The sequence below is a fragment of the Cinclus cinclus genome, chromosome 1 (assembly GCF_963662255.1).
Source record: "Cinclus cinclus chromosome 1, bCinCin1.1, whole genome shotgun sequence".
Classification (NCBI taxonomy): domain Eukaryota; kingdom Metazoa; phylum Chordata; class Aves; order Passeriformes; family Cinclidae; genus Cinclus; species Cinclus cinclus.
The window spans coordinates 21,053,179-21,074,436 of record NC_085046.1 but is presented as its reverse complement, the minus strand read 5'-3'; the positions used below and the strand labels follow the sequence as shown (position 1 = coordinate 21,074,436).

Sequence of the window (21,258 nt, the reverse complement as noted above, 5' to 3'; positions counted from 1 at the left end):
ACAATATCCCCGCTTATCATTGCAGCTGTTAGCACCTGAGAAGCCAGATTTGGTTCGTGCAACTTGATCTTTTTTACCCAACTTGAAGCATAGTGAAAATGGCAAAACGTTGTTGCAGACCTAATGAAAATCTTAGATTAGTATTTCTGATAAAGGTAGGGCTGCACTTAAGCGCAGTGGTTCATTTTGAAAGAGACACGTCTGTTTGGGGATTTAATTTTCTGAAATATTTTTATCTTCTTCTCCTGTCCTGGGCTAGTTGCAGATACTGTGAATGGATTCCTAAATTGCTGTGACCATGCCTGTGCAGCCGTAGAGCAGGATTTGTTAAAGGAATTAACATTTGATGGTAGCATTATTAATAGTTACTCCCTGCCTATTACACGAGGAGCATGCCCAGGTACACAGTCATCTTTAACAGGCTGTTGGATCAGAAAACTTTTCTGGATTCTCTCAGGAGACATGGGAGCAAGAGAAGGGCCGGGTCAATTATTCTGCAGTGCTTCAGTTTGTGGGCCACAGGCTGGGAGTTTACCTTTGTAAGGATTATTTGCATGTTCGTAAACACTTCGTTGGGGTTGAAGGTAATATGTGTTAGTCATTCAATGTGGTTTGCAAGAACGTAGAAATTTGTAATTTATGTAAGAAGGGTTTTGAAGATTCATTATCTTTAGAAAGCTTGCTTGCAAAACATGGCTCAAATAATCTCAAAAATTACTGAGATGCCTGTATATAAGTAGAAAAGTAGTACTGCTGGTTCTACATAACATAGTAATGAAAACTGAAAATGTTTATCCCTTGACTTTTTTCTGCAAATTTTGAGCATAGTCTTACAACATGTTTTTCTGTTCCTTAACAGGTTTTTCTTCTTTGGAGATAAAGCAATGGCTGAAATGAGTGATATCAACGTGCAAAAACTAACCATTGTTCAACAAGCAATAGCCTCTTGTTGTGGAGCTATAATTACATCATTATTTGGTAAGGCAAACTGTGAAGCTGGCCACAGAGAGAATCTTACAAAGTGATTACTCTTCAGTTTGACTCAGCATAATGTCTGCTTATGTATGTTTCCACTAATATGTTCAACAAAAAAGATAGTTTTGGATAGTTTTTCTCCCTTTTTTAGTATGGTTAATTGAAATCTTTTGTGCCCCTGATAATGTCTAGCTATTTCTGAAAATCAGAATAATATTTACTAACTTTGAATTTCTGGTGGTTTTTTTTTCCCATTTGGTATAGTTATTCTTTGCTTTCTGTTGAGAAGAAACAAAATTATTAATAAAAATTAATTTCCATATTTCCTGTACCTTTGAAAATATTTTAGATAGAAGTCTGCTTTACAATACAACACACAAATCCTGCAAAGCTGCTCCCAGTGAGGCACAGTAATAACAATTCTTCTCTGATGTCTTATTCTGTCAAATACTTTTATTGTTGGATTTGGTTTTCTTTTTTTCCTATTTTCCCTAAACATTGCTTTTTAAGGATGCATTTTCGTTACTCTATTAAACTTCTGGATAGTAGGTGGAACTCGTCTTCTGCTTCACATTCAGTCACGTTACTCAGTATCTCCTTCCCAATGCATACCTAAGGAGGCATCGATTAGTTACATTCACCACTTCCTGTCTCTTGGAATCCTACAACCTCATTAGCTCATACTTTGTGCTTCTGATACTTTTTGTTTTAACATAGCCTTTAGTTGTGCTTTTAATTTGGATTTGCTTTTAATGTGGATTAAGCTGCAGGGAAATGTGCAATTTTCTAAGCATAATTTCCCCCCACAAAATCTCCAGATAATTACAAAATACAGGATCTTACCAGGAACCTGTCAAATTCACAGTCTTTTTGTTCTGTTTCACTGTGTGTCCTGTACATCAAACCTGTGGAATTCCCAAGATGAATTTCAATTGTATGTGCATACCCACAGTTCTAGTACAGGGTAAGGTGTTGGTGCTCAAGAGAGGTACAGGAGACTGGCTCCTGTCTGAAGTGCCAGTCTGAGACAAGCTAGAATAGTGTGAGTGGCTGAAATGCTACTACATGGTGAATTTTAAGCAATTTAGTTGAACTGCAGGAGTCACATTTAGATCCCTACATTTAGACACTGAAGTATGAGCCAAATATTCAACCACCTGTTAGTCAGCCAGAGCTGAGGTATGACTGCATTGCCTGAGCATAGGAGTGTCTTCAGTGAGACATGGACTAGTGTTTGACTTTAGCTGACACTTGGTAAGTAAAGTTGTAGGTCTTGTGTCATTTCTGTCAAGTCTGTAGGTATTTTGGATAGCTTTGAGACTCGGGACCAGCTGCTTATATGCAGGCAACTGAATCAAGCCCTCAGTCAATATAATCAGAGGAAGGTTCTCTGGCTGCTCAGCCACTGCACTGTTCAGCACATCTCAGCCTGTGATAGTTGTAAAGGCTGCAGTGGAAGCAGTGAAATGTTCACTGAATCTTCATTTATTTTGCAAGAACCCCAACATTTTACATATTGGCTACATGCAGCAAAAAGAGAAAAGTACATAATGAATTTTACTTTTTTTTTTTTAAAGTTTGTGGTCATTTATTGACCATTTTATTACAGTTAGTTTATTGAAAAATAACAAACACATGCAGAATGCTGTGCTCCTTTATATGCTGCAGGCCAAAATTTGATCTTGTATGCCTTGTGGTATGCTACTTAAAAAAGGTTAGCAGCAAAACACAAGAAATTCCAGCAATTTCAGAGAACATGACACAGTGGTTTTTGAATGAGCTTTGTGTATCTCTAATATTTTATGTCTATGCAACTGTTAGTAAATTAGAAAAGATAGATTTGATGTCTTGCAAACCATACAGGGTGTGTAGTTCTCTATTGTCCTTGATAACATTGTCTCTGTCTGCTAACATCCCTTTTCTCTCTGCCTGATAACATTGTAAGAACTGTTAGGTTCCCCCCCCCCCCCCCCTCCTCTGGAAAGAAAAAAAAAAGGTTGTAGAAGTTAATGACAAGGCATCTGTAAACTGCTACATTTTCAGGGTATCCAGGGTGTTTCTAAATGACTTCTGTTTCATTTTAGTAACCCCTTTAGATGTTATCAAAACTCGACTGCAAGCGCAAAGCAATCCATTCCATAAAGGTAAGCAAACAAATATGTAGTGTAACGAGGGGCACAGTTTGCTTTTTGCTGTTGTATTTAGCTGATAGTTGTCATAATGCTGTGCTCAGGTGCAGAATGTTTGAGTTTGTTTCTCGGGTATAACTGTGGGGGGGGGAAAAGCAATACACCAGTGTATACTAAAAAGACACAGTAGAAAAAATTCCCACACATCCATACCATTTAAAACAGGCTTTTTTCTTCTTCTGTCTTAATATTTTCATTGTGACAGGAGGTACAACTAATACTGAGTTGAGTCAAACAATAAGAAGCTGATACTAAATTAAGAAATATTTCATCAGAAGGCTTATGTAGTCAGGATGTTATATCAAAGTTCATCCTCTCCAGAATCCAGAGATTTTTGAAATGGAGAAGTCTTAACAAGTCACTTGCCACTTGGGTTGTAAATAGATGAAGATATTTTGCTCTCAAAGATGTGCTAATGGTTCCTACCATTTACTTGTACTTAGTAAATGAGATTTAAAAGGAAAGAAGTTGACTGGTTTTGCATGTTGAATGTGGAGGTGAGTATTTGCAGTCACACTTGCAAATTAAATTAGGAAAAATACTTGTGCCTTCTGTCCTGATTTTGAGTAAGTTCTGAAGCCTTCAGAAACCTGCATATGTGAAGCTTAAAGTATGTTTTTGTAATGGCAATAATATTTTATCAAACAGGTGGAAAGTACATGATGCAGAAGAAATGAAAAACAAATGGAGGGGATGATCTAGTATAAATACAGACCGAGATAAGATATCATAATAAGATATAATACCTCCACTTGAAATGGATGCTGTGGCTACTTAATAAAAGATTTAAAAGTCTGAAAGATGTTCAGAGTTACATACAATAGTGATGTTCAGGTGTTGGTTAGTTTTGCCTTTCAGCAGATGGTAGTATAACCTAAACGTGTCTCTTGGAGCCTTATGAAGGCAGTTCTATTAAGTTAGGCAGTCTGAGTGGTACATTTGTACTTTCCTGCCTTTGACCTGACTTACCAAAATTATTTTGCCCCTCTGTGTCTAACCAGAGATAAATCTGTGTTGCCATCATATCCAGTTGGAAATTGCTGCTGCGTAGAAACAATCTTACAAGCATTAACTATATTCTTATACACTATTTTGTTAGGAAAGTGTTTTGTATACTCCAGTGGCCTTATGGATCGTGTATGTTTGTGAAAATGGGGACAGCAAAGCCTGGCATAAAAAAACCTGTGCGTTTCAAAGGGACATTGGTAAGAACCATTTTACATGTATATTTATATTTGCATATAAAACTGCATTCTTAAGTAGCATACTCTTAAAGTATTCCTTTTTTTTCGGGTTCTGCTGGAATCTGTTATCATTTGAGAGGGTCTTCATGTGGTTACACTGCTGACTGATGATACCTTCTGCTGTCAGCAATAAAATACATATTCCATCCTTAAGATGAACAATGAGGCAGCTGCACAGCTCTCCCCACAGGGTACTGGCTTTATGATTTTATTTTCCCCATTTCAGCTATATTGGCAGTAGTTGCTGATTGCAGGTAATAATTTTCTCTAACCTGCTTACAGCCCTTGTGCCCACATATCTCCCAATATGCTCCTGAGCTGAACTAATGGTGCAGATAGTGTTCAAAGTTAAGTTCACATGTCAGGTTCTCTACCCATTGAGACTTGTAGGATTTTCTCAGACACTTGAAACAGACTTGATAGCAGATACAGTCATGCTAGTTCATTAGTCAATTTTTTTTTACTCTGCCATGAAATTAAACTTATGATCAAGGATTTTTCAGAATTAAAATCTTGAGAATGGGATGGTAATGCAAAAGGCATCTTCAGCAGTTGTATAGGGTTCTTTTTAATTAATTACTTTACAAGTGTAATTTTTTTCAATTAGCTTTACTGTGTAATTTTAGAAAGTTATTTAGTTTTCTATTTGACATTAATTCATGCCTGTTTTTGCCATAACAAGGTGTTTCTTAAAGGAGAATGACTACCACATAACTTTATCTTATTTTTTGTAAAAAGAGAGTCCTGTCTTTTATCTATACTCTCCTGTTGTGTAACTTGTTGAAGCTGGGTTATAAACATATTAACGAGCTAGTATAAAAGTGGATTTTTTTTTTTTTTTTGTTAAACCATGTTAGGACCTCTAGGGATTCTTGGCTTCCTTTCAGAGCTAGTCAGGTTTGTTGTAATAAACCATTTCTTTGTTCTTCCCATTCAGCTTTTTACCTCTCAGGATTAGTCCATCAAAGCTGTTTCCTCTAAACCTATTTGTTTTTTTCTTCCTCTAAGTCCTTTCCGTGGTCTGCCAGACTCTGTCTTTTGAGGCCCTGTGATAATGTCTGGTCTTAGGCTTGTTCTTATCCATTGAATCTCAACTTCTTTCCCCAGAGGCTTTAAGAAAATGAGGTATCCTGACATTACAAAGTTTGTGGTTTTGCTTGTGATTTCAGTTGAATGATCTTCAAGGTTTAGTGTTCCTCTGCTGTCAGTCTCCTGGGAATATACAGGACAGCTGTAATAATAATTGTGGGCTTGTATATGATATAATGTATATACATTGCATGTATGGGGTCACGTTGTCAGAGGAAGCAAGCGTTGAATAATCTTTGACAATTAGTTGCTATTTCATGCCTAGAAACTCAGCTACGTATTGAAAAAAACATTTTAGTGGATATTTTGGGGAAGTTTCCACAAGTTGCTACAATGCTATATTAGTTCTGAAAATAGTTATTCACAGGCCTGTCAGTCACTGATAGACACTTAGTATTTGGCTTTCTAAACATGCAAGAAAATTCTTAATTTCAGTCACATAAATTATTCTGTTCAGCTCAGTGGAACTGTTTGTGATAGCTTGTGTGAGCAGTTACAAAACTGGGATCATACAAACCATTTTAGAAACATACTTTTAAAGACATTTGTTTTGTGTTCTGCCAGCTAAAATATATTACTAACTACAAAAGCTTGTAGCTTATTATTACTCTTTGCCTGGTTATATTTTTAGGATGCATTTGTGAAAATTATTCAAATAGAGGGAATTAAGTCGCTGTGGAGTGGGCTTTCACCAGCACTGTAAGTTGAATGGGGATTTTTGGTAAAATGCTGCAAGTTATTGTTAAAAATTACTTAATTTTTGACAAATTATTATGATTATTTCTAAGTTATTTTAAAAACTTGGTCATTTCTGAAGTTACAGGCTAATCAGTTAAATCATAAATGTCTATAGACAGTATAATTTTTGCCATATTTTGGAATTTCCTGATACATTCTCAGTAGTTAAGCAGGATTAATAGACTTACAGACTTCTCATTCTGCTTCTTTTTTTCCCCCCTTTTTTTCTTATTCTAACTGTTCCTTTGATCATCATGGAATCACAGGATAGGACCTGGTTACTGGAGAGGGCCAGTCTTCTACACATTCTTGTTGTTGTATCTTGTTACTTAATGATTTGCTGTTAGCAGCACAGCTATTTCCAGACACTCTGGTGTTGCACCTCATTACCCTCACTTAATTTTTGTAATCATCTTCTTTATTTCAAAGAACATTGGGGTTTTATTCTATCTGGATAAACAGATAATTAATTTTCTCTCTACAAGAGCCATTTACATATTTAAACATTGCAGTCAGATCTCCTCCTGGTCTTCTCTTTAGGCTTAACAGCTCCAAACTGATTTATCTTTTTATTCATATTAACCTGGTACAGATAGAAATTAAAACCTCTAGAATTATGTTCTCCTTCATAAACCAAGAAAGTTTTCAAATCTAAGATGTGTATTAAACTTGTAAGGTGCAAAGTGGAAAGTGCCCAGTAGGAAGCACTGGTACACTTTTGATTTGCAGACAGTGCTCAGTGTATAGGCAGAAAAAAAAAAGCAAAACATGGTGGAGCTCAGCCTTGTTTATCCCCCAGTATGTAGCAATTTCAAAATATAAGCCTTAGGAGCAGACTGAACTGTCCCAGTCAATAGTTCTTTACAAAGCACGTGTTCTGGTCTCCAGCAGAGAAAGTCAGCCAGAAGAGAAGATCTAGACTAAGCCATGTTGGTTTTCCAAGCATGATTGGTCCTCGTTTTTTGGTAATGGTTGTGCATGCTGTATTGGCAGAGACATAACACAGAATTGTGTTTGCCATTTCATAGTAAGATGTGGTGCTTTACCCCTGCACTGAATGATTATTGAATCTACCTGTTGTTACCGTAGTCTGTACTATGCTGGTATGGAAAATGCTTATATTTATGAATATTGCACTGTCTTTCAAGTAGTGAGTATGGATGGCTGTTGATCAAGAGTACATTATCCAGTTGTTACATACATAAAAGTTAAGAGTAGTAGTACTTCTGTAATATTTTGTTTGGGTTCTTCATTTTCAGATCTTTCACTTCCCATTCTTTATCAAAACAGTTCTGGAGCTGGTATGGAATAGATTTTTGACTGCGATAACCTACCATTATTTTACTTACAGTTTTCCCTAAGTGATAATGAAAACCTGGGAAATGCGTGGGTTTGAAACTCTGAACTAGAAGCAGTGAATCAAAGCTATGGGATTAATCTTTTTTTTTTTTTTAATTAATCCATTCCACACAGCTGGATATTTAACTTATTTTTTAATATAAGTAAAATATCCATACAAGACAGTTGACTTTATTCTCCTGCCTTCCTTGTATTATTTTAAATTTCCTTTCTTATATTTTAGAATAATGGCAATTCCTACCACAGTAATCTATTTTACCTGTTATGTTATTTTACCAGTTGTCTGAAGCTTTGAAAAATAGACTAAGAAAGCATGATGAGCACATTCCAGTTATTGCAGGTTCGTTAAGTAGTTGTAAGTTGTCCTCTGTTTAAAGAGAAAACTGGAACATAATACCTGTATGCTGTTTTCTTGGGTTTGTTTTGTTGACTTTTAGTTAATTAGATATGCTGTGGGTTTAAATGAGGGCTAGGATGGAATACTGTCATTACCCAGTATTTCTTGGGCATCAAAACCCTCTAACCTGGAATAACAAGATTTGGTTTTGCTGAAACACTTTCACTATGCTTGTAATTTGTTCAAAATTTAATAATTCTAGATTTCTACCAAGGACAGTTTAATTTAAGTCTGTTCTGCCATCAATCTAATAATAAACACCATTATTTGCTATAATGGAAGGTACGTGGGTAATTACAACAAAGATGAAAATTGGACTCATACTGGTTTTACTGCTGTGTGATGTGGATGGAATTAGTATATTTTCTTAACTTTTTTTTATCATTTTCCTCATCTATTTTTGTGGAATTGTCTCAGTTAATATATTTTAGGGCTTTCTTAGAAGGGCATGATAATGCAGTTCCATGTTCCACCTGTGACAACCATGGGGGCGCTGGCAGACTAGTGGAAAAAGAATTGCTATTTTGTGGTGGTGCAGCACATTGTTCTTATTAGGTCGTTCCAGATTTTAAATTCATGTGTAAAACCTTATTCCAGAAACAGAAGAAAAATTCTTGGATCTAGTAACAATTTTAATGTCTGTTAGATGTGTGATGGTAGCTTGTTACTGAATGATGACTCACTGACCTTGTGCAAGATGCAGGAGTTACTGTATCAGATACAGATTGCCTGCCCCTGATAGTTAAAAATATGAGTGGCAAAGATGCTTAAAAATCAATAAAAGCCTAAATCTGTTACCACAATTCTGTCCTTAACACAAAAAAAGCCTTAAACATCAAGATCGCTTTCTTCAAGTTACAGTTTAAAATGGCAACTAATGAAAATAATTGAGTGTAAGTACTTGAAATTTTCTGCCTATTTACATGTTAAATCTGAAAATGAGGATTCTCAGTATGTTACATTGATTACAATATGCTAGCATTGAGAAAAGAACCCCTAAATTGGAAATGTAGGTAGCGTGAGTAGGCATGGTTTTCTTGTCTGGGAAGGAAACTTATTTTGGGAATTGAAGGAAAATAGGAGAGTAGAAAAGAATCAAATATATAAAGTAAGGTGAGACATAAATTGAATGTTCAGGGAATTGTACTATTAAATATTGATTTTTCTACAAGAGCCACGTTTCCTTTGCAGTAGGTTCTGCTATGGTGGTGAGTCCCCTGGAGCTGATCAGAACTCAAATGCAGTATTGCAGGTGGTCCTGCAGGGAGCTGTACCTGTGTATCAGCACCAAATTGGCTGTAGATGGCTGGGTCTCCCTGTGGGAGGGCTGGACTTCTACTGTTCTGAGAGACGTACCTTTCTCAGGTAAGGTTTATTTTCTATGCAGGTTTTATTTGTTTTTATGTTGTTTTTCTGTGCTTTGGGGTAATTTTGATAGTTTGCTTTAGGAATGACTAAGATGTACTTTTTCTCTGTTGAGTGTTTTTATTTCTAAATTCTCCAAAGATGTGATTTCCCCTCCCCCCCATTTTGTTTGTGGATACCAGGTAGGATTAATTGTTACATTCCTTTTCTCTGTACTTAGAGTCTTTCTCTCATCTTTAGCTTATACAATGACTGCTTTTGAAGAGTTTCAGTTGGAAATTTTCTCTGTGATAGAAATAGTGGCTCTTTTCCGATAAGCATGCTGTATCTAAGTGTTCTGTTACATAATTTGGGAAACAGGTACAGGGAGTGACACAGTAGCATCTTCAAGATTTTTTTTTTTTTAAATCAAGATGAATTAGTTTGTATAACTGCTCCAAAAACCTCTTTAGCAAGACTCCAAAGCTGAAAGCCTAGAAGAAAAGTCTGATTTAAAGCATAACTAGTCCTGGGACTATTCCTTAAGATAAGTGGGACAGATGTTACAGGGGAGACTGCTTAAGGATCAGGAAGCCCCAGTCCCTTTAAGGCCAGTTTTTGTCAGAGCACTTTTGGATCATCAGCCATCAATTGTTGTTGAAGCAGTTTCTGTCATTGGTGTAGTGCCAGCAGTAACATCTTTGAACACTTTATGTTGTCCCAGAAAAATTCTTCAAACCTATTTTTGGAAAGATTCTTATTCAAACCTGGTTTTGGAGTCAGAGAACCCTTGAAGTATTTGACCTGCTATCTCTATTCTCCTTCTTCATTCTAAAGATGATCTGATGTCTAATTTAATTTGTGTTTTCAAACAATCTAGTGGGCCGGTCACTGGTTTGGGCTGTTACAGGATATGTGTACCCAGAGTAAATTTTAAATTGGCTGTGAACCAAACAGAGACAGAAATGGGGTGTGATGAGGCTATTTACTTAAAAATTGCAGTTAGTGGTTAAGTGAGTTAACTGAACCAAGTTATTTCAGCTGTCTTCTTTTCAGAATTTTAAATGCTGTGTTCTCTTTCACTTAGCTACTGGAAGGTGTTTGAAAATTGTGATTGGAATGTATGTCCCACCTAAAGATCCAGCTCCATGATGGGATTTAATTTAGTCTTCTCTGATAGGGAAGGCTTCTGAACCTATGAAAACATGGTTTCACTAAGGCTTCACTTTGTCTAAAGTGTTTCCTATTCAATATTTATTTTTAATTATTTTTCTTCTCTGCCAAATGCATTTTTTCTTTTAGGCCCTTCTCTAAGGTTTGTAAGGGAACTCTAAAATTTTTCATCTGATTTCTGCTGTCTGACTTCAAGTAGAAACTCTTGTCCTTTTATTGATTTTTGTCTGTAGCAGTGTGGCTGGAGCTAGTGAGCCTCCTTCCCCCTGCTGCTTTTAACAGAGTGGGAAGATCAGAGCACTGTGAGGGAGTGCACAAGGAAGAGGGCACTAAGGTGATGTGCGTTCTTCTCAGCCTTTTTCAGATTCTTGTGTCCATGCCTGCTGTTCCTCCACTGATCCAAAGCAGGCTTGTTGATTTTTAGTCAGTTTCCACACTGCACTGGCATTCCCTGGACAGCCAGTGGGACAATTGTCTGTGCCCAGGACTTTGTGGGCATGATGGGAGAGGCACAAGTTAACCGGTAAGGCAGTAGCTGCCTGTTGAGAACCACTCAATCAATAGTGAGCAGGCAGGTAGAAGCATGAGTAAAGGAAAGTGTATTTAAAAAAACCCAAACAGATGCCACCAAATTCTGCTTATGTAAAGCTAAGGGTGTTTAATACTGCTTAACACCTTTTCCAACTGTGTTTCCTGATAATTTTTTTCCCTGTAACTCCTCTCTGTCTGATATGATGTACTCCCTCGTACCTTCAGTCTGAGCTCTTCAGTTTGAATGATGCCCCAACAGCAGCTGAATCTCTGGTGTGTTCTCAGTTTCCACCTTTGCTGCAGGGAGTTCAAGTCAGCTATCTCAAGAGTTAAAATCAGTGTAACATGAGTTGAGAAAACAGGTCCTGTTGGAAGCAGTCAAACAGCACAGCGTCACTGAAGAAGCACAGGATAATTAGAATTTCACACTGTTCCTAGCCCAAGTGTTCATTATGTATTTCAAGCATGTTCCTTGGGATGCTAGCTAGACTGGTCAAAACTTAAGTTATGAATGTTTATAAACACAAAAACTGGTTTAGCAGTAATAATATTTGAGTTCTTCTTGAAGCAGTGTCACAGACAATATCAATGTAAATGGTATTTAGGGAGATGAGTCCTTTAGGTGCTTAAGAAAATTTTTGATTTAGATAGGGTTTTGTACATTTCAATAATAGATTCTCCTCAGATCCCCAGAATGCCTTTTGAGATACTGCCTACTTTTACTTTCGCAAAATGTTGGAGGCCAGGCACATGTGCAGATAGTCTTTATGGCAAGGAAATGATGTGAATTTTTTTTGCTGGCACAACATCCATAACTCTGTGCTGAATGAGGCATAATTACCTTTCAGGATACAGAGCTGTCATTTGCAGTATTCCTCACTGCCATGAGGAATTACTCTCTAATCCAGTCCAGTAGTATATAGTTTGAAGTTTTGGTTAGAAAGCAGAAAAAGTGCAGTTTAGTTCAGCAGATGGTCACAGAAACAGATGTTATTCCTAAAAGTTGTTTGCTGGACTTTCCTTTGACAGTCCCCATAGAGGCATTCTTCTAGTAGTAATTCCAGGGAGCAAAATCATATTTTTTGGTTCTCTCAGAATTAAATTTTATACTGTGCCTCAAAAAAAGTCCTGAGCAACATTTCATTTTGTATGAAATTTGTTTTTATAGAATTAGTGAGATCTATGAAACACGAAATATGCCTGAAAACATAGCATGTAATTAGAAGCCTATATTTTGATTTAATGTTAAATTGAATGTGAGTTTTACAGTGCTTGGGTTAGATTGTATGAAGGCAGGGGTTACCTAAGGGAATGACAAAATGATTAGGCCAATATGTATCATATGAAGAAATTTGGGATATGGAGAACAAGGGGAACACAGCAATCTGTCCATGGATTATCACAGAGGACATATTATGCTTTCAGATCTTTTTTCTGTTTGCTTCTTTTGCCACAGTAGAATTCTTACATCTGGACTTGATGTAAGAATTTTTGTGCTTGACATACAAATCTGTTGTAATGCAAGTTTATTTTTTTGTAATCATAGCAGTGTATTGGTATAGTTATGAACGTTTCAAGAAGATGATGTACAAGGAAGTTGGTGCAAATGAACCTGCATTTTTTGTTTCTTTTACTTCAGGAGCAGCATCTGGCTCTGTAAGTACGTAATTTCATTTCTAGTACTATTTTTTATTATTAGCACCAACAAACTATTTAAAAGAGGTATGATTTTAGATGATTCTCTCAGAAATGTACATTTTGGGGTACTTGTACTTTAAACACATGTGGAGTGGCATTCAACCCGACTAAAAGAAATCTGACTAAACTACAGTGTTCTGACATACAAGACTTAAAGATAGAATGTGCTTAGAATGTCAAACCTCGTTTTAAATTGCGTGTGCACTTTAATTTAAAAATTTAGGGTTACATTTTAATTTTTGTGCACTAACATTAAAACTGATTTCCTGATAGATTGCCGCTGTTGTAACTCAGCCATTTGATGTAGTGAAAACATATAGGCAGACTCAACTTTGGGAGAGTGAGACCTTAAAAAGTAAGTTGCTAGTAAAAATAAAAAAAAACCTATAGTGTTTCAAAAAATAAAACTTAGTGATTTGGAGTGACTTTTGGTAGGAATTTTAAGTACTTGCCACTTCTAAAGTATATGTAAACATTTTTATCACTCAGGCATTCTTTCTTCCCCAAATGGTAGTATCTAGTACTAGTATCTATAGTACTAGTAGTATCTATGTAGTATCTATATTTTTATCTCCTAGGAGAATACTGTATTTCATTAATGGCATGGAAGAAGGAAAAGGTGTGAGTTCAGTACAATTTGTCATAATAAGATGGTATAAAATTGAAACAAGAAATCCAAAGCTATTACATTTAGGCTGACCAATTGCAAATTTGAGATGTCCCTGCTTATTGCAGGGAGGCTGGACTAGATGACCAGTAAAGGTTCTTCTGAACCCAAACTATTCTGTGATTGAAATAAGTTACGCTTAAATAGGCAAAAAATTAACTTCATAGCAAATATTCAGGTGAACAATGGTCTATCGAAACAAGTCTTCCAAATAACATTCACTACCACTTGCTCCTACATAACAATGTTCCTGTGATAAGCATTAGACTAGAAAGAGAAATTATTGTGCTCAGGTTGTGTATTTTTTACCTTCTTTTAATGTGATTTCAAAAAAAATATTTTTGAGGGCATATTAATGAATGTCCAAACACCTTTAAAGGATGAAAGACAGAGTTTCTATTTTGCTCTCATCAGTAAGGCACTGCTCTGTTTTATATAAATTGAAGCAGTATATAATAGCTTTTTTTTCCCATTGCTTGGGATGTGGGCCTGTGAAGGCCTTTCATTAGCCTAAATAAATATTATATCATGGCTTTAAGATTACAGACCATTAAAAAGGTTGTGTATCCAAATAGTGTCTGTTTAGAAAAAAAGTGCTCATTTTTTGGCATGAGGTTTCATTCACTCAGGTAATTTTTTTTCCCCTAGAGTAATTATTGAATAAATGTATTATTATTTTATTGCAGAACAAGTATCAAAAAATGTTTAAATATAAACAGTTATAATTTTTAATTCTTTTCTTATGCTGATGAATGTAAGAATTCCTTCCTAACACCACTTTGAAACGTGTGTCTACCATGTATTTATTAGGTTAATATTAACCAGATTAATTTATATTTTTAAAATTCCATTATGGTAGTATTTAATTTGTACCAGTTTAATTCTTTCCAAATCCAGTTACTGTTAGAGTTGGACACTGACTATGCATCTACATTTTGTCTCTCTGACTGCAAAAATATTTTTTGGCTTCCAAGGGCTGTTGGATATTCCTGATGAATGTGTTCTGTGAAACTCTGGCTTTTTTCAACTGTATAAGCAACCCAGCAAAGACTATTGTAGTTGTTCATATATCTTACTGTAGGTGTTACTACAGGTTTTCTCCATGTCTTGCTGTTTCAAATTGTGTATTTCATACTGTGAAATACTGTGTTAATTTAACATACTGTATAAATAAGATGGATAAAATTAACAAAAAAAAAAGAGTTTAAGATAACAATTACATCTGTGATTGTCTCTGGTTTCTAAAAAAATTATTCTGTGGCATTGTATGGATTGCCTAATTCACTGTTGTCTTGTACTGTATTGAGTTCCACAGAGGAAATCAACCTGGGCAGTTATGAGGAAAATTGTAGCTAGAAATGGGATTACTGGATTATTTGCAGGTAAATTTTTTCCTATCTCTAAAAAAAATTCATACTAGAGAGTTCTTAATTACAGATGTTAACATGCATAAATTATATATTTCCATTTCCATGAACACTGTCAATTATGCAATAGTTTGCATAGATAAAGCAACAGACATCCAGACTTTGGCCTCTCCTGGGATCTTCTTGGTAGAGTACCATGGGATAAAGCCCTGGAGGGAAGAGAGACCCAAGAAAGCTGGTTGATATTCAAGAATCACCCCTCCAGGCTCAGAAACAGTGTATCCCAGCAAAGAGAAATCAGGTGAAAACTCCAGGAAGTCTGTATGGAGGGAGGTCCTGGACAAACTCAGACACAGGAAGGAAGCCAGCAGAGAGTGGAAGCAAGGACAGGTAACCTGTCACAGAGAAATGGTCCAATCAGACAGGGATCAGGTTGGGAAATAAATCTGGCCAGGGATGTCAAGGGCAACAAGAAAAGCTTCTATATGTATGTTGGTAATCAGAGGAAGACGAGGGAAAACATTGGCCCTCTCCTGCATGACTCTGTCAGCCTGAGGTGAAAATGACAAAGTTCTGAGATTAAAATGATACTGAAATGAAATCCTATTGTAGTTCACACTAAAATGACCATCTGCAAGAGACATTCCAAATCCAGGATACTTAGCAGACTTAACTACACTGCACCAGTTCACTGGGGCCTTTGTGTGAATGACTGCACAGCTGGTTAAGCCTTCCAAGACTAGTGTTTGCTGAAAGAGATTAAACTGCTTTACTTTTGTACAGTGATGACATAGCTGGGTAACAGGATTTACAGATTTCAGGGCACTGATGCTAACAGAATGCAAGATACCACAAAGAATCTATATTATTGATATTGAATTCAGTTAATAGATTAAAACACACTTAAGGCTTGACACAGGGGTAGCAGAGTTTAGATACTCTTGGTCAGCCAGAACCAGGTGGGTTCAGTTGGCCACACGTAGCTGAGATGAGTGGGGTTGGTCTGCCTGGCTCCTTGCTGCTCTTCCAAAGCAACACAAGTTCTCCATGGGTTGTGTGTCATCTGTGCTGGCCCTCTGCAGAGAGAGAGCCTTTCAAGGGGAAGTAGAGAGCTGGCTGTGTGCACACAAGGGGGTTCAGCCTTATTTCCCTTCCTCTAAACTGAGTCACTTTACAACCTCCACTGGCAAGATCACAGGTGACTGTAATGGGAGACATTTAACACTTAAATTCCATCACTAGTACGTGTGACCAGGATGCTTCATTTTAGTCAAGGCCACCTCTTGTGTGCTGGAGCACAGGAGCCCTGCAGGTCCAGGTGCTCCAGGTGCATGGAGTCAGAAGGGGCAGAGACACAATGGATGTGAGGCAGGCAGGCCATACAACATGGCAGAGGTGAGAGCATAAGGTAATTACACTGGTAATACCTACAGGCAGTAAATTCAGTATTTTGAGGCATGTGAGTAGCTAGAATCCCATCTCTAAACTGATACACTATGGTATTGATATATTGTGATCAACACACTGTACTGCAGCACTTGAGTTTGAAAACAAGTAATAGTGAATACTTCCCTTTCTCTTCTGGGCAGGTATTGCTCCACGGCTGTTTTAAAGTTGCTCCTGCTTGTGCCATAATGATCCGCACTTATGAATATGGAAAGTCTTTCTTTTCTCATTTAAATTAAAGGAATCAACATCCTTAATTCCTCTTCATCCAATTGTATGAAGTCAAAGTATATGATAGAAGTTGTGCCAAATTTAAATCTGTGAAGATTTTTTTTTATAATTCCCAGTGAATTTATACCATTACATTTGGTAACTAAAAGTTTCATTTTCAATTTTCACAAATTATTAATTCACTCCTTTTATTAAGACTATGAAAATACACCTCACCCTTAAACTATCATTGAAAATTTATGACTTCTCTTGAAGCTGGAGAAAAAAAAAGAAAGGAAGGAAGAACAAAAGCAAAAAGGAAGAAGAGAAGAAAAATCGAGGCTGGACATAGCAATGAAGAATAATGACTTCCACTGTGTTAGATTTTCAGTCACAATTAAACATTTGAGTTGGGTTTTAAAATTATGTTTAAAAATGTTTTAGGTTTCCAACTGTAAGATATATTTATTTCTCAGTAAAGAGGTTGATACATAGTGAATTCAATAAATACTTATTCTTGCTGCTTATGTGTTTCATTCTGTACATATTTGTTATTTGCAGCTCTGTTTTATATAAGTGTCTATTATAAAAGCTTCTCAGGTTTATTCTAAATAAAAAATTCTGTCAAACTGGAAGAATACTTATGCTCATTAGACACTGAGAGAGCATGGTGCATACACTACGGGGGCAGCAGGGGCTTTTTGTTGAAGGTGATATTGAAAGAAGTTAAAGCACACCCAGGCATTGCAGCCAAAGGCCTGTAGCACTGCTGTGCATGTTTCTGAGAGGTGCAAGTTGTCAGTGCCACAACGTTCCAAGGCAGGGCCACTTTGTGTGAGGTCACCCATTTTGGAAGGCCAAGGTTGCTGGCATAAGGACAGGTGATTCCATGCCAGCTTGGCTCAGCCCTGTGCTCCTCTGAAGGGAAGAGCATAGTGAGGTTGCTGCAACAGGCACAGCCACCCTCTGCCCCACTGTGCTGCACTCCTGGTGGAAACAGCTGCACCATTGCACTTGCCTGTAACTTGCCTGTAGGCACTCAAATTACTAAATTAGAGCTGCCTCTGTATGGTTTAAATTATTTTAACTACCCTCACTACCTCCCTCCTTTCATGCATTTTCAATGCCGTTGTTAAATTCTACTTTTTTGTGTATTTTAATGAGGGGGTACTGAGACAAAAGCAACTCACTAGTCTGATCCTTAAGACACTGACATTTGGGTGTGCTTTACTCAAGAAATTGAGTTCAGTCCATGGTGAGAATTCCTTACACATTGAAAAAATGCTTGTAAAGACATCAGGTACCACTTTAGGTACCATGGTGCTGCCTGAAGAGATGCTTAACACTGTTCTACCACTGTGACTTTTGAATGTAAACTTACAAAATAAGGCCTAAGAGAAAATAGTAGCAGCAGATAGTGGATGACACTAAATGATATAGAACAAGAAAACCAGTCTTCCCCTTGTGCAAGAAAAGTATTTGCTATAAACTCAGTAATGCTATAATTTACTGAATTGTCTTACTTTATCATGTGTGATTAAAACAGAGACAACAAATTGTAACTAGTGATGATACAAAATTTTTAATTTACATGCAACATTTATGGAACATCAAGGCAACAAAACATACACTTTTGGTGGTTCAAAATTATTTTTTAAAAAATGGATGTTTAGAACTGAGAAAGATGCACATAACTGATTGCCCATGCACAAAATGACACCCAGAAACACATGTTGGACTACATAAAAGACTTCAGCTAAACGACACATAGCTCTGAGAAAAGAGCCATCAGTGGACATGACTAAAGATCATGATTACTGCCCTCTCCAAAACACTGATGTGGTGTGAGAAGTGTTTTAACAGCAAACAAGACCGATTTAATCACTGTACATTGACACAGAATGTTAACTTGTGGAATCTGGATTCCCTCATTTTATTTGTAATAAAAATGCATCTCTAGTTTACAAATTTATGTTTAATAATGTTACTCAAGAAACAGGTCTTAATGTGATAACAAAAAAAAGTTCCATGAAGGAATGGACATTCTGAAGGTGTATGAAACGATTTAATGGTCAGAGTTTATTACAGAGGAACTACCTGTGTTGGTACATGAGGGCTTGAAAGTGGTGGTTTTGTTAAACTGCTTTAAAATTCTGCATTAAAATAGCATCAATGGCTGCGTACCCTGCCATGGATGTAGTGACCTCCGGCAGCATAGACTAGAGAGATGAGAATATGGATTCTTATCCTCTAGCTAAATCCAACAGTGCCTTGAGTTCCAGAAATGCATAGCCTCGTACTCAAAAAGACTAAATAGTTCAGTTAAAGTAAGAATGAATCGTCTTTCTTTCAAGCCCTCCCTATGATGACCAGTTTAAAGTAGTAGTGCCAAGGTATCATCACAAGAGGCAAATCAGCTAAACCTGTACAGAGTGTAGTGACATACTGTAAACACCTAGGAGTAAGCAATAATTAAAAATCTGTCTTGTATTGCAGCTACTCATGTAAACAATGTATGAAACTTCTTTGGCACAAAAAAGCATTTTCCCTAGCACTTATAAATACAACATACTTACATGCATTTCACTTTTGTTTAAAAAGTTACTAATCATACTGATAAGCATTACCTTGATTAGCAAAATTCATAGATAAAGGATCCATTGTATCTTACAAAGAATTAAGAATATAGTTTGCAATTCAAAAATTATTTTGCAAACTTTGAAACTGTAGGGTAACCTGTAAAGTTAATTACATTTAAAAAATTGTCTCCCTTTTTTTTCCTCCTATCAATAATTTAAAATCAATGGCAAGTAATTTGAGAAAACTGACTTACAGTTGTTCTGCTGTATTACCTAAGCAAGAAAAATACCCACTGCACTACTACAGGGATGAGAAAAGCCTTTTAACACACAAATACAATCATTACATTGTTTCCCCTTTTTCACTCTTCTTGGGATCTTGCCAATAAACACAATCCAAACTTCTCAAGATCCATCATCCCATCATCCCCATCATCCATAGCCCGCATCTTTTGAACAAGAATCTTTTGTGCAATGTTAGATTATCTGTAACCCAGGCCACTTAAAAGCATTTAGTGACTTTGCCCACTATTTAGAACTTGCTATGTATGCTTGATTGATATGATCAAGTTACGTTTGTTACTCACATGCAATTTCAAGAGTTTGTGTTTCAGTGTGACTGGGACATCTCCTAAGTGCCATGATAGTAACAGGAATGCAAAACCTAACACTGAGGCAACTTGAGAAAAGCTGTTGATAGGTTAAATATAAATATGCTTTCTGTGGTCCTACACAACATACACAGATGAAAAGCTGGATTTTTAGGTATTTGCCTACAGAGATTGGTGTTCAGGATTCTCTCTCTGTTCTGCAGGAGTTGATAAATATTTAAAGCACTGCAGAGTACGTGGCTAGAGATGGTCCAAGCTAGTGCAAGGAGAAACAAAGCTGATGGCATTTAAGTATAGGTCTGATTTCCAACTGTTTCATTTTAAAAACCAGTCACAGACATCAGATTATACATTCTGTACCTGACCAAGAGATTTAAATAATTCCAGAATAAAACAGAATATCTGAAAAGTCTTCTGGGGGAAAGATAAAGCAAATTTGTGAATTATAAAGGTATCCATGACAAGAAAAAAATAAAGCAGCTTTTTTTAAACTCAGAACTAGCAGTCTTCAAGTCATCTTATGGTACATAAGCCAAATGCATACAACAGAAAGCTCTTCCTTCTTGTGTGCACCTCAAGATGGTGTTAAGCCTGGACTTGTCATCTCTGTTGTGGGACTTGCAAGGTATTCACTTGATTTCAGACTTGTGAGAGACTTGTAGCTTGCTACTGACGTAAGAGAGCCACAAAGACCAAGCAAAGATGGAGTGTCTTCCTTCCCTGTTAAGAAAAATAAGAATTAAGCTAATAATTTTTGCAGCACAAGATTGGTTGACCATAAGAATTGAGAGAACAGAAAAAGCTGCTCAATCTATGCTACTGTGAATTCCATGTATGCTTCAGCACAGGCATGCTTCATGTGCTTGTGAAGACAACACCACACCTTCCCTACCCAGGTGGTACAGAGATCCCTACCCATGCCTTTAGGCTGGGCTGAAATCAGTCTTGAATTAAATTAGATTTTAATACTGCTTACAATTAAAAAAAAAACCTTCAAAATGTTTTATTCTGGATATTTAAGAAATTCTAGCAGTTACGTAACACTAAGGTTTTGCATTGGCAAAGCTATTTAAAGCTTAGAATTTATGAGATACAAAAATTATTATTTTCTAACAATTTATATTCTATACCCAAAATACTACTATTTCACAAAACTTCCAACATTTTCCTGCTTTTTCAGAATTGCCCACGAGATGGAGCAGCTAAGTTTTGATAAGCATTCAGGTTTGAAAGGGGGTGTGTGCATATATTACACTTCTATAGACAGTTCATAACATGTTCCTCTCTCTGTTTTAAAGGAAACACTGTCAGGCTGCATCTCCAGATAAATGTTAAATGCAAGAATAATAGTGGTAGTTGCAAATCCAGTGCATTTAATCATTATTTTAAAACCAAAAAAGGAAACATAAGGAGTTTGTTGTAGCAGAAAGATGTCAGCAGATCCTCCTTGTAGCGAAGGTGGTTCTGTGATGTAGAAGGAAGAGATGTACAACATATTTCAAGCTTAGCTTTAAATACAGAGGAGTGGGGTACCTTCATAAATCCAAACTTATTTGAAGCAGAGTCCTTAGGAAAACTGAAACACTTCATGTAACAATGAAAATACATTTTTCAATGTGTATTTTCTTCACACTGAAATAT

At 36.5% G+C, this 21,258-nt stretch overlaps 2 protein-coding genes across 2 annotated transcripts in view; one reads left to right on the top strand and one right to left on the bottom strand.

The window, feature by feature from the left end:
* The first annotated feature begins 884 nt into the window (after positions 1-884).
* On the top strand, positions 885-16,474 carry SLC25A40 (solute carrier family 25 member 40). The gene is given in 14 exon segments (XM_062494700.1): positions 885-978; positions 3,060-3,119; positions 4,264-4,306; positions 4,308-4,338; positions 4,340-4,369; positions 6,129-6,196; positions 7,818-7,866; positions 7,868-7,949; positions 9,183-9,356; positions 12,586-12,695; positions 13,011-13,092; positions 14,712-14,786; positions 16,361-16,377; positions 16,379-16,474. Coding segments are annotated over 14 exon segments (1,011 nt in total).
* A 3,717-nt stretch (positions 16,475-20,191) lies between these two features.
* The window catches only part of RUNDC3B (RUN domain containing 3B), a 49,162-nt gene continuing 48,095 nt past the window's right edge, over positions 20,192-21,258 (bottom strand). The window contains exon 11 of the mRNA XM_062494687.1: positions 20,192-20,337. Within this exon, the coding sequence (XP_062350671.1) occupies positions 20,192-20,337 (146 nt within the window). The remainder of the gene's footprint in view (positions 20,338-21,258) is intronic.